General features: G+C 41.2%; 1 protein-coding gene across 13 annotated transcripts in view; it reads left to right on the top strand.

The window, feature by feature from the left end:
* The window catches only part of LOC112228466 (neural cell adhesion molecule 1), a 312377-nt gene extending 305580 nt beyond the window's left edge, over positions 1-6797 (top strand). For all 13 annotated transcript variants that reach the window (XM_024393810.2, XM_024393807.2, XM_024393806.2 and 10 more), the window contains one exon: positions 3394-6797. In XM_024393810.2, coding sequence (XP_024249578.1) covers positions 3394-3523 — 130 coding nt within the window. In that variant the 3' untranslated portion in view covers positions 3524-6797. The remainder of the gene's footprint in view (positions 1-3393) is intronic.
* Positions 6798-13641: the final 6844 nt, after the last annotated feature.

Below are 13641 nucleotides of genomic sequence, written 5' to 3'. Positions count from 1 at the left end.
CGCCCTGATACAGCTTGCAGTGCGGTAGCAGAGAGAATAGTATATGTCTTGGGTGACTGCAGTCTTTGACAATTTTTGGGCCTTCCTCTGATATCGCTTAGTATATAGGTCCTGGATGTCAGAAAGCTTGGCCCTAGTGATGTACAGGGCCATATACACTACCCTCTGTAGCGCCTTACGGTCAGATGCTCTCGATGGTGCAGCCGTAGAAGTTTTTGAGGATCTGGGGACCCATGCCAAATCTTCTCATTCTCCTGAGGGGAAAAGGTGTTGTCGTGCCCTCTTCACAACTGTCTTGGTGTGTTTGGAACATGATAGTTTGTTGGTGATGTGGACACCAAGGAACTTGAAACTCTCGACCCGCTCTACTTCAGTCCCGTCGATGTCCTGTCGGCGCTCCTTTTCCTGTAGTCCACGATCAGCTCTTTTGTCTTGCTCACATTGAGAGAGAGATTGTTGTCCTGGCAGCACACTGTCAGGTCTCTGACCTCCTCCCTATAGGCTGCCTCATCGTTGTCGGTGATCAGGCCTGCTAATGTTGTGTTGTCAGCAAACGTAATGATGGTGTTGGAGTAGTGCTTGGCCACGCAATCGTGGGTGAACAGGGAGTAGAGGAGGGGACTAAGCACACACCCCTGAAGGGACCCCCGTGTTAACGATCAGCATGGCAGATGTGTTGTAGCCTACCCTTACCACTTGGGGGCGGCCCTTCAGGAAGTCCAGGATCCAGTTGCAGAAGGAGGTGTTTAGTCCCAGGGTCCGTAGCTAAGTGATGAGCTTTGTGGACACTATGGTGTTGAACGCTAAGCTATAGTCAATGAACAGCATTCTCACATAGGTGTTCCTTTTGTCCAGGTGGGAAACGGCAGTGTGGAATGCGATTGAGATGTGTTTGTTTGGGCAGTGTGCGAATTGGTCGGGTGGTCTAGGGTTTCTGGCATGATGGTGTTGATGTGAGCCATGACCAGCCTTTCAAAGCACTTCATGGCTACCGACGTGAGTGCTACGGAGCGGTAATCATTTAGGCAGGTTACCTTCGCTTTCTTTGGCACAGGGACTATGGTGATCTGCATGAAACATGTAGGTATTACAGACTTGGCCAGGGAGAGGTTGAAAATGTCAGTGAAGACACTTGCCAGTTGGTTCACCATTATTAATGAGACTTATGTTGTTGCATGTGGAATAAGGTGCCTCATTTTCCCCTCCCACTCTCCTGCTAGTCCAGACCAGCCTAGCCTAGTTTCCCCTGCCCTGGCCAAACCCAGGCTGGTCAGTTTTTCCTCCAGGCTATAACAACGCCACACTTTAATAGCCGTCCAGGCTGTTATCCTAATTAGCTACATTTACAGTATGCCACCATAGCAGGATTCATGGAGAAAAGCCTTTTAGGCTCCCAGTTTATCTGCATTGTCTAGCAGTTAATTAGGCCGACTTACCATTTGCCTGGCTGGTCCTGTCGTGACGGTATGCTGAGCTGTTTTTTTTTTCAAACGGCAACTTTAGTTTTGTCACTGTTGATACCATTCCTGTTCTACTCTCTAATGCCAAAGTCAGCCAGTGCTGAGATAAATGACCCTGTGACTTTTTCCCTCGTCAGCCAACCTGGTAATTTTATCGCTACTCTGACAAATTCAACCGCAGGGCGATACAGCACCAGACCTCTGACAGAGAACGCCACCCCTGAGGTCACAAAATGTCCACCGCAATAGTCCTGTCCTTGTCAGGTTGAAGACAGCCTGCGGTTTTCCACTCTTTAACTGCAGCCGGCAGAGTGCTTTGGCCCTGACACCGCCAAAGAGGAAAGTGCCTTTTCACGGATGCAACTGATGCCCGCTGAGCCACAAGGTGTTGGGTGGTGTTGTTGAATACACCCCCTGCATGGCCGGCCGGGGGGTCACCCGCTGTGCCCAGCAGCAGCTGTCCTCCCAGAGAGGGTTATTGTGGACAAGGTAATGGAAGTCCTGATGCTGTCATAATCAAACCCAAATATCTGGGGTCAGATACCTGGTGTGGAGTTTAGCTGACAGTAGGAGCCAGATCCCAGTGGACTCCAACAAAGCCCAGTTCACCAGGCGGATTGTGTAGATATTGTAGATAGTAAAGAAATAGCTTTTCCGCTTTGAGGCCGCCACAATGACCCACAATGCCTCTCTGTCGCTAACGGAGGAGACCGGAGAGACTCAGGTCTTTTATCAGCAATCATTCACCCCACTTCCTTGTTTTCTCTGTCACTGTGCCCTTATATACAGGGGCTTTTCATTAAGGGGGTTCCCTTGGTAGTAGAATACATGGTTTCCCAGGTATAATACAATGCCATGGTAGGTGAAATTCTCCAACATGGTTCTTTGCCATACAGAAGATCAGTACCATACTACTCAGATAACCTGGGAGTCCTCAGGATTAGTTACTACCAGAGAGAGACCCAGGTGACAAGTCCATCCTTACTATCTAGCCCATAGCCGTTACTCGTCACCTGAAGTGTTTGAAGAATATCGTTGAACATAAAAGAGACAGTGGAAGAGGTTTGTGAAAAGCATAGGAAAACTGAGGCACACCGCACCAATTAAGACTCACTCCAAGTCACTTCAGGATTCTCAGCTCTACGGCTTGACCCATTTTGATCATTCATTAGCCGTTATGATTGGACTCACAGATACAGGATCGGAAGAGTCTTTTCCTTGGACAGTCAATCAATACAAACTAACCCCTGACTAATCATAGGTTGAAAGCAATTTGATGAGAAGTGCACTACCCTGCTCTGTCACATCTGATGGGATACAAGTTTGACTCCATTTCATTGAATGATCAAAGTGCGATCTAAAGCCATTTGTGAAATTGCATGACTAGGCAAAAATGTCTGACCCTGTCACAAAGCTATTGTACTTTACTGCACTTTTGGAGAGAATGAACTATAGTAATCAGTGCCATCATTTTGTTGCAGTCTTGAAGTGGATGTTTTGTAGTACAGTCAGTGACTTAATGTGGGAAGATTCCTCTCCATTCTCTGTTCTACCTATTCATCATTTGCTCCTCCTTCAATTCAGACCAACTGTATCTCGTCTTACAATTGTATTGATGTTCTGTTTGTGTGCCATTCCCTCATGTACCGTATCTCTGCTCTGTCATTTCCCAAATCACCATGCATTCTCCCATGAAATGTCTGTGACATCCGTGTGGCTGTCTTTGATGTCAGGATAGGATAGCAGAGCATATCCTGTTATGTGTGAAACACGTTTGGTTCCAGGGGAAACAAATTCCCAGAAAAAACTCAAGCAATTATTTTACCTATTTTTTGAAGACAAAAAGCAGCTTAGAACAGACAGTTGTGTGCTACAAGAGATTGTGTATTCATCCCTTAAAGAATCTCTCTCTCCTCTGTGTGGTTCTCTCCAGTGGGAAAATCATGACAGAAGATAAAAGTATAGCGCCAGAGATGGAGACAGAGGTGAAGAAAGCCCCGACCGAGGTGAAGACCGTCCCCAATGAAGCTGCTCAGACAAACGGCAACGAGAGCAAAGCATGATCCCGACCGCGAGAAGGGAGGAGGGATCAGGGGAGGGTTCACGACAGTCCAGAGGAAAAACGTCAAACACCACTCCATCAAATGACAAAAAGCTAAAAATAAAAAAAGGGTCTCTTTCTTCAGTGTCTTCTATTAGTTTTCCAAACAAAAGATGAGTTTGTTAGACATGTAGATTGGGAATAAGACCTCATGCACATGCCTTAGTGTTTCTTTCTTTCTTTATCTCTTATTCCTTTTGTAATTTTCTCTCTTTATTCACAGGAAGAAGGAAAATCCTTACCTCTAGTTCACTCTCCTTATCCTCCTTTTGTATATAACATCAAAGTTACCAGTCTTTTAAATAGGACAGAAGCTAAATATCAGTTGGCATAGATAACCATGGGGGATTGTAGCTTTATTTCAGAACCATGCCTTTACGATGTGCACACATATAAATCCAACACCTTATCCACACACTATTTCCAGTTATGTTTTCACTTTGTTATGCAGTATTGCCATCAATATTTTCACTGCTAATGGATTATGAGTACGCTTTCAATGTTTGTCATGTTTAAATCATGTGCAAAATAACTGCCTTTTATTGTATCTTTATTTTTCATGTAGAATTTTTGAGAGCTAGAGATTAGCATCAGCATGTCTACTTTGCAGGAAAATATTTTTCCATATGTTCTTATCTTTTTTTGTTTTCTTTTCGTTCCTGAATGTTTACACTGTGGTAACTCTATCCTAAGATTGTGTAGACACAACAAAACAAAAGAAGACACCACAGAAAGACAATGTTTCATTCCACAGAAATTACGCAATTTATTGACTCTAAGATTCCATTTTTTGGTTAATTTGCTTTGGTTTTAATTTGGCAAGAACACACACTTTCTCTCTCTCACACACATACCTCTATATCTTTGTCATTAAGTCTTCAATTAGAAGCGCTTTGGACCTGTTCCACACTCCAAGGGTTTCAGGGATCACCTTTAATCCCGAAAATGTTGCAGGTCCCAAGGGCTCACAGGGAGTGACGGGCATACAGAGTAGCATGGCCCACCATCTTGGCTTACGGGAGAATGATGTAATCAAAGGCCGGATATGAGTGGTAGCAGTTGAATGTACGAACAGAAGCCCTTAAAATAGCCTAGAAACAGTCCTGTTTATTCCCCTGATTGATGGCTTTGTCCCATAAATTCAGATTACTGTGCCTGTTGCGAACAGCACTTCCGATTTAGTGATTGGGCCACATCTCAAAATGTAAGGGAAGAAAAAAAGATGGTGTTGTGTTTTTAAGCATATTTTTAAGCATATAAACACATTTAGTGGCCAGATTGATTCATTTCTTATTTAAGCCATAGTACTCCAGTGTGGATTTGGGAAAATCAAAACAAATATTCAATCTGAACTATTTGTACAGTGTTTCTCATACTTTAGACTGCAAGCTTGTGCACTGTGAATGCGTGAATATCCTAGTGTGAATACAATGTGTTCTTTGTCATAGAATAAAAAACATATGCATAGTTTGGTTATGAAAGGTATAGCTAATAGTACAGATGACAAAAAAGTTGGCAGCAACGAGCAAATAGACAATGACAAGATCAAAAAGACAATAAGGAGATGGTGCCTTCTGAAACATGTCAAAATGGCGGCATGCGTTCCATCCTGCTCAGTGTTTGACTATTCCACCTCTAGGAGGCGACGGCGTAAGGTTTCACATCCTAATATTTCTGTCCATCACCATGCCTTTTCTGAACGGTCCAAGGAAAACACAGGAAGAGTACTGACAATGTAACTGATTTGCAAAGTGTGAAAACAATACTAAACGGCTATGTCATTGAGTTATTGAATATGGAGGTGGTAGGTTGTGTCCACATAGTTTTCACATGGCTCCTCATTCACTATTTCTCCATGTGACTAATGCAAAAAACAATTTCATCCCCAAGCAAACAAGGAAAAACACCATTCATTCCAATGATTAACTCATGATAACTACACCAAGAGTTAAGTTTCAAAACAAACACATAACCTTGGACATTATTAAATACGATCTCATTTGGCTTAAATGACTTGTAGTGCTCACGGATTGTCCTCAAAACCGAGCATCCAGCAATGAAGGTCAAATGTGTTTTTTCTTGACCTGAAACAAGCATGCAATGTACTTTTATCTTGGATTTAGATGGATTTCATTGGTGTGGCAGAACTGAAAAGTCCCTGAAATAGGAATTGACCAAGGCTTTATCTGTTGTACATTGATCTTTTGAAGTGTATAAACTGTTGTCTGTTCCAAACTTTTAGTTTTCTTCTAAATAGACATCAAGTGCTTTTACTCCACAAGGTTATGTAATCTAAAGGGGTAGGTGTGTCAAAATGACACTGTTTCTGATTAAATGTGTATAAACCATACCTAACGATTATGTCATTTGAAAAAACATTATGGGTTTCTCTTGTCCCAAAAAAAGCTGGAGACTGCTGTGGCTTTTGACCTGTATTTTCAAATGCAATTATAATGTGGGACCAATTTCTATATACGTTTCCATGGAAATGTTCACCAGTGCACCGTGCCATGGAACTTATTTCAGAAAACAAGTCAGGGAACAAAAAATGCTATACATTTATTTTGTTGAAAATTCAGTAAGAAGGAAAAACACTCTTTCTCTGACTTCCTCACTTCCTGAAAGTGACCACTTACCTGACACAGTTGGCTTGGTGAAAGTGAGGTGTCATCATATTGCTTTCACCTCACCAAACATGCCAGACTATTTCAAGGAATAGAGGAAGTATAAAAGTGTTTTTCAAGTGTTTGAATGGAGACTAGGGCCATATTCAGTAAGAAAACACTGTGGAACATTGCAGATAGAAATGCCATTGCTAGAGCTGACGTGATTTCTTATGTGTAGGCCCTACGAGATAGAAATGTATGATGTAGAACAAAAATACAGATCTAAACGCTGGTAAGCGTTGTGTCCTGCTGAACGCTGCCCAGCTATTCCAACAAGCTTTGAAGTCTCTTACTCCGATAGCCAAACAAAAGTCTGTCATGTTTCATTTTCAGTCAGATAGGGACCTTGTCCCACCAAACCAAGACCTTTCCCAGTAACTTCCATTTTCATTCCTACCCACCATTCCTTGCTTTTGGGGGCCTTCTCTCTTATATACAGATTTTTACTAAGTGAATCATTGGTACCACCTCTCTTTCCACTGTCACTGGTGTAAATACTGAGTACTAACCGAAAAAAAGAAAACATTTTGACTTTACATTCTGTCAGAAATTGTGTTCAATAAAGTTAAAGAAAAAAATCATTGCGTAATTGACGTTTACTTAGCCACAACAATGACAAGAAGAAGCCCCTCGAAGAAAGTATTCTGAAGATGTTTTGTTGGAATTTTTGTTGCTCATGACTTCAGTAATAGTGTCAATAAAAAAATCTATATTTTATGGTAGTTTGTAGTGTACCGCTTGTTTGAAATTTGGATACGATGAATGAAGACACTTTGTTTACCAAAAAAATGTAATTAAATGTTCAGTGACTGCTCAAATTTGCTGGGATCCGTTGTTGTTCAGAGGGTTTACTCAGTCACTTTGTAGCTCAAAAACTGTAAGTAAACAACAATGGGCATTAAGTACACTGCTACGCTCAAACCTGAGTAAATTATTGTCATTCATGATTAATTGTTAGAATATGCTGTAACCAATGACTGTATGGCTGTAGCACAGACAACCATAAATTGCCCATACAATACAACCACAAAGGCCTTTTGCTTCTGAGGATTACAACTCTAGATGGTGGTATAGTTACACTACGTTTAATGAAGACCAAAGACAGGTTGGTTTGTAATTGTTTATATATCCATTTACAGTGGTGTCATTAGTCCTGGTCTTCTTGAGCTTCAGCCACAGATGTTTTTGGTCCTGCCCCAAACCTTTTGATGGTACCAACAAACAAAAAAAAACATTTCGGTCTGATATGAGTTTTCATAACCACTTGCGCTATGCAGTATAAAAATGATTTTTTTTTTTTATTCACTGACAAAAATAAACTGCACTAGCAGGCCAGGTACTGCAAGAAAACCCTGGAGGGAAGTGGTGCCTGCTGTGGTTGGTTGAGATTTCACAACACAGTGGACCACTCCTGTCTCTTGACCCTCCCCCAGCACCTCTACAATGTCAATGTCATCACTCAGAAGTGGGATGTATTCATTTGATATTTGTAATTTAGCAGACATTCTTATCCAGAACAACGTACAGTAGTGAGCGCATACATTTTCAAACTGGTTCTCATTGGGAATTGAACCCACAACCCTCATGTTGCAAGCGCCATGGTCTACTAACTGAGCAACATAGGACCCCGACAAACAATTGACAAAGACAAAAATGGTCAATATAGATATTGCGGGTAGCTATTAACTATTTAATTAAAGATGCAATTTGCAGAAATCTCTCCGCCATTTCCTGGTTGCTAAAATTCTAAAACAACCAGTCATTGTGAAGAAAATCATTGTATAATTTAAACCGCTGTGAAACATATTTTCCATAACCAAAAATATTGTATTTTCAGCTGTTTTGAAGCTGCTGTACAAAACCGAAATTAAAATATGCAAAAACTAAACTTAAGAAAGGGAAGTATAGAAATGGCTTATATAGAACAGGTCTACCGCTTCTTAGACATGCTTTGAATGAGAATGTCAGACAAACATTTCTATGTGAATTTGGTCAGGTTTCCCCAAACAATTACATATTGTAGCTTTAATGAACTATTTAGCAGTCTTATAGCTTGGGGGTAGAAGCTGCTCAGGATCCTGTTGGTTCCAAACTTGGTGCGTCGGTACCACTTGCCGTGCGGTAGCAGAGAGAATAGTCTATGACTTGGGTGGCTGGAGTCTGACCATTTGTAGGGCCTTACTCTGACACTGCCTGGTATAGAGGTCCTGGATGGCAGGGAGCTTGGCCCCAGTGATGTACTGGGCAATACGCATTACCCTCTGTAGCGCCTTGTGGTCGGATGCTAAACATTTGCCATACCGAGCGGTGATGCAGCCAGTCAAGATGTTCTCAATGGTGCAGCTGTAGTGCTTTTTGAGGATCTGAGGGCCCATGCCAAATCTTTTAAGCCTCCTGAGGGGGAAGAGGCGTTGTCATGTCCTTTCCTCGACTGTGTTGATGTGTGTGGACCATGATTATTCCTTAGTGATGTGGACACCGAGTGACTTGAAGACATCCCGGTAACTTTGAGAAAAAAAACAATTTTATGTAAGTGTTATGGCTGTTATCACACTCTTATCTGCCTTCTCTTTTGTTAGAATGGTCCCACCTGATCTTGCCTGCCTCCTCCCGAATGCCTTCCCATTTTGAAGACATTTCTTTTCATTGTTAGAGCGGGCAATTGTGTTTGGTCAATACAATGGATAATATGTGCTGAAGCAGTTCTGACAGTGACACAGTGCCCCCCTGTGGACGGAAGCTGAACTTTACAACAAATTGATATTTAACCCTGTTTAAAGTGGGCAATGTTCAGGTGGTAGAACTGACTAAATGAAATTAATCACTAGCACCATTTATACCTGGTTCTAACATGCGTATGTTGTCCTGATCTTGTCCACATTCTGATTGTGCCACACATTTGTTGACAAGTGTAGACAATCAAAAGACTCATTGCTATCTGATTGGGATTAGATCTTCCTGACCACCTCTGGAGGTAGTCGAAGACACATCTTGTACGCATATCCTTGAAGTGTAAACAAATCATGACAACAAAAGCGTATATATTTTGCCAACGTCACAGTTATCACACCCTCTCAAAAAAATCACCGGCCAGTTGAGGTAGTAATTATGCACAAGTTCAAGGATACCGCTACAGTTCCTCCAGAATTAAGATCATGGTCTTCATTAGAAACCAAGTTCCTACTGGCACTGTGGTCGGATGCCACAGACCAATCTAAATTTGATCACGCATATAGAAATAAAGATATTTATGAACGAGAAAAAGGGTTCCACCCGTTCCCACATCCAATGCTAGCACAAAATCAAATATTTAAAAACATTGTACAGTAAGGCCAATGCCCATTTTCATAATTGATTTGTCACATGCTTCATAAACAGCAGGTGACTAGCAGTGAAAAGCTAACTTATGGGCCCTTCCCAAAATGCAGAGAGAAAAATAATAGAAAAAATAATAAAAGGAATAAATACACAATGAGTTCCATCTGTTATTGGTTCAGGGACACCATTACTCCAACCCAAGGCATTTCCTTTTGCGATTTTTGACTTTTTCTATTTTCTATTAATTTTATCAAATTAAGTCAAGAATACTTTCTTAAAACTTCATTAGCTTCAATCCAATATGACTTGCATGAATACAACCAATTGTTATTGGTCCAGGGACCTCATCCCTTCATTCAATGGCAATTACCTTTGTATTTTTGGAGTTTGGGTATTTTCTATATATGTACATTTACTTTACATTAAAACCTTTAAACTTAAATAGTTTCCACCTCATAAGACTTTCATGAATACACCCAACTGTTATTGGTTCAGGAACCTCAGCCCTCCAATCAACAGTAATTACTTTAGTAGTTTCTTACATTGGGTGAATTTTTATGAATTTGATTGGCTTTACACAAAAAATACTTCCTTAAAACATCAATATCTTCTATCCCGTAGTACTTAAATTAATACAACCAACTGGTATTGGTTCAGGGATCTCTTCGCTCCAATCCATGTGTCATGGCGTTGGCCTGTGGGTAAGGTTTATGACCCCCCCATAAATACCTTTCTCCCTTCCCTCTCTCTTGACTCTTCAGAGGGACTCTTGAATAGCCTTTGTTAAACAGAGATTCTGGGAACATCAGAAGGTGGGAGAAATTAACCATATTAACCATATACTATGCGTTGGTACTTAATGAATATGATGTCAGTTCGGTTGTCATCTGAGACATTCTCGTCAATGATGGCATGACATAAAATGTACAGTGGAAAGTCTACACATTATAGTTATCAGATTCACGTGGAATTGTTGTGCAATTTAAATGTTTGAATATGAAATTATTTGGGAGGGGATGAAATGTGATTTTAGCTTCTAAAATGTGAGAATTGGGTTTTCATGAGTGAATTAGGTCTGACTCAGTGGCCCGCCCACGTGAAGAGACATTGGTTATAAACTATGAAACACGCCCTCCTCTCCCTTCCTATATAAAGCCTTGACGACAATATAACTTTCTGTTCCGGGTGCATTAGGATGACGATCCGATGTCAGAAGGGTTCAGATAATAACAACAGAAGGAAGCCAACCTCAGCGTGAGCTTTGGTTGCGAATGGTATGAACTTTCAACCCTTATTCGCTACAGAAGTGATACCTCCTAGCCCTTGAGTTAGCAACAGCAGCTGCAAACGTGGGTTAGGAAAGAACAGACAGAGTATTCCGTCTACCACACAACGACGTTACTACAACGTTTCCAATTTACCACCAGAGACATTTTTCCGAGGACAAGAAGATCACTGTTGGCCAACACGACCAGCATCTACGACCAACCTACCGAAGCGCAGCTCAGAGTAAATATTTATTGCATTTTCCTTTTCCAAATGGGCGGTAATTTAGAATGCATAAGATTCTGTGCTTATGATAGAGTAGCTGCCTACGGCACGACAGAGACATCGCTTCAGTCTTCCCGCTCTTTCACTCAAACCCAACCCCCTTTTCTTTGGGTAACCAGCTGTCATATATATGTTCCGTCCGCTAGGGACGTTTTCCTTTATGACATAATTTGTAATCAATGTATGGTTCATTCTGTGTATATGTAATTCTGTGTGATTAGTTAGGTATTTAGTAAATAAATAATTTAACCCAATTTTGTATTGTTGATTCAACTTGTTAGCCAGGGTTTGTGAAGATGAGAATGAAATAAGATGACGATTGATATTGACTGCTATTGATGTAAAATATTACTAGGTCTTTAAGAGTTTATTCGGAAGCTAACTGCTCTATAAATATTATTTTGTGGTGCCCCGACTTTCCAGTTAATTACATTTACATGATTAGCTCAGGTAATATTAATTACAGCGAAAGGATTTTATAGAATAGCATGTCATATCACTTAATCCAGTATAGCCAAAGACATGACACATGGCAATTGCTTTTGCGATTTTTACGTTGTATTTTTTTTAAATCAATGTTAATTGTATTTACATGACCAATACTTTCTTAAACTTCAATTACTTCCATCCCATATGACTTGAATGAATGAAAAAGTTACAGAGACCAGCTTTTGCTCCACTGGCTGTTTTAGAGCAGTGTGAAGCCAATCATGGAACTCCTGACAATTTGGTGAAAACCTATGTTCTATCAGTGGGTAAAATAAATCTTTTCCCAAGATTTAACTTCTATTGAACTTCTAAGTGGTCCGTCTGTGAAATCAGGAAATCATGAAGGAACGCGTCATGGCTACATGGTTCTTGTCACTGGCAATATGGCCTAACACACTATCACATTTCTTAATGCTTTTAAAACAATTACCTTTGCTCCAGATCGCCAAATCATTTCACCTCATAAGCGCTCGCTCAGTCCACGCAAAAGGATTACCTCAGAATTGCTCTCCAAGGACAGTGATTTTGACAGTGACTACCTGTTGACTACCTGCTTCTTCAGAGGCCCGAAAAGACTGTAAATAGAACATGCTTTCTTTACCATATATTTGTCTTTCAATAAGAACATTTTGTTAAGTAGGAAGTAATAATTTAAGCTGTTCTGATACTGATTTTATATTGACATTGCCAGCTACAGATTACACGTAGCAAAACGTAGCAACATTTAAGACATTGATATCATGTTGTTGGGGCACAGAGCCGCTAACCACCACAGAAACTGTCTGCTCTGACTTCATGAATGATAGTGTCAGATGAGCCTTCTCCCAGGGTCCTACCTGATGTCCAGGTACAGCCCCACTGCTCTGGTGAGCTCTCCGCCACTCAAGGCACCTCTGTCTGGTCCTCACTGCTGCCTAACCCTCCTTGGCCCTCTCTGGAGCTCCAGACAGTCCCCCACTGACCTGGTGACCTCTACCCCACACGAGGCACCCCTGTCTGGGCCACACTCCTGCCTTGCCCTTATTGGGCCTCTCTGGAGCTCCAGACAGACCCCCGCTGACCTCATGACCTCTCCCCTACATAAGGGATGCGAGTGGCATTTCCCATATGATTTATGAGGATCTCCATATTGCAAATGTACGGTCCCTTACTAGACGTCCTCGGGTGTTATTAAAATTGGCCAACGGCCTCAGGTCGTCCCTCAGGGCTGGGTCTTCCGGGAAGTCATCAAATAAAGTCTCTCGGACATTTGGTTTCTGCATTATACATTTGTTTTTATTTTTGACTATTTTCTGCTGTCCCATAAAATTCCACAAGATGGTGACTGGCTGGTTATGGCAAATGAACAAAACATCAACAAATGGACATGGCCGTTTCTCGTAAATGGAAAAGACTTCGAAGACGAAACAGGGTGAGCACAGGTTTGGCCAAATGTACTTTTAGCCCAGAAACAAGGATGGCATTGAGGCCTCAACGCTCTTTGAGTTAATGCCTATTTTCTGGGATTAAAGGTTGAAAACGGTAATACAGCGCTAATTTGACCGATTCATGTCAAAGTACATAAACCTACAATGTAAGGAAAAGTAGAACCAGCCATTTATGTATCGTAATTTATGAGAAATCATACAACGTCCGTTTGATGATGGTTAAACTTCTTAAGGCTAGGGTGCAGTATCCTGAATTTCTGGATGACTGACGTGCCCAAAGTAAACTGCCTTTTACTCAGGCTCAGAAGCTAAGAGATGCATATAATTGGTATCATTGTATAGAAAACAATCTGACGTTTCTAAAACGGTTCAAAATAATGTCTGTGAGTATAGCAGAACTGATATGGCAGGCAAAACCCAGAGGAAAATCCATCCGGAATTATTTTTTTTTGAGGTCACAGGCCTTTTCAATGTAATGCTATGGGATATACAAAAAATAGCTCCCAGATTGCAGTTCCTATGGCTTCCACTAGATGTCAACAGTCTTTAGACATGGTTTCAGGCTTGTTTCTTGAAAAACTAAGTAGTTGTAGTTATTCCAAGGTGTTATCATCAGGACAGGTAGACTT

Source organism: Oncorhynchus tshawytscha, linkage group LG30 (assembly GCF_018296145.1).
Source record: "Oncorhynchus tshawytscha isolate Ot180627B linkage group LG30, Otsh_v2.0, whole genome shotgun sequence".
In the NCBI taxonomy this organism is placed as follows: Eukaryota; Metazoa; Chordata; class Actinopteri; order Salmoniformes; family Salmonidae; genus Oncorhynchus; species Oncorhynchus tshawytscha.
This window is presented reverse-complemented; position numbering and strand designations above follow the sequence as displayed.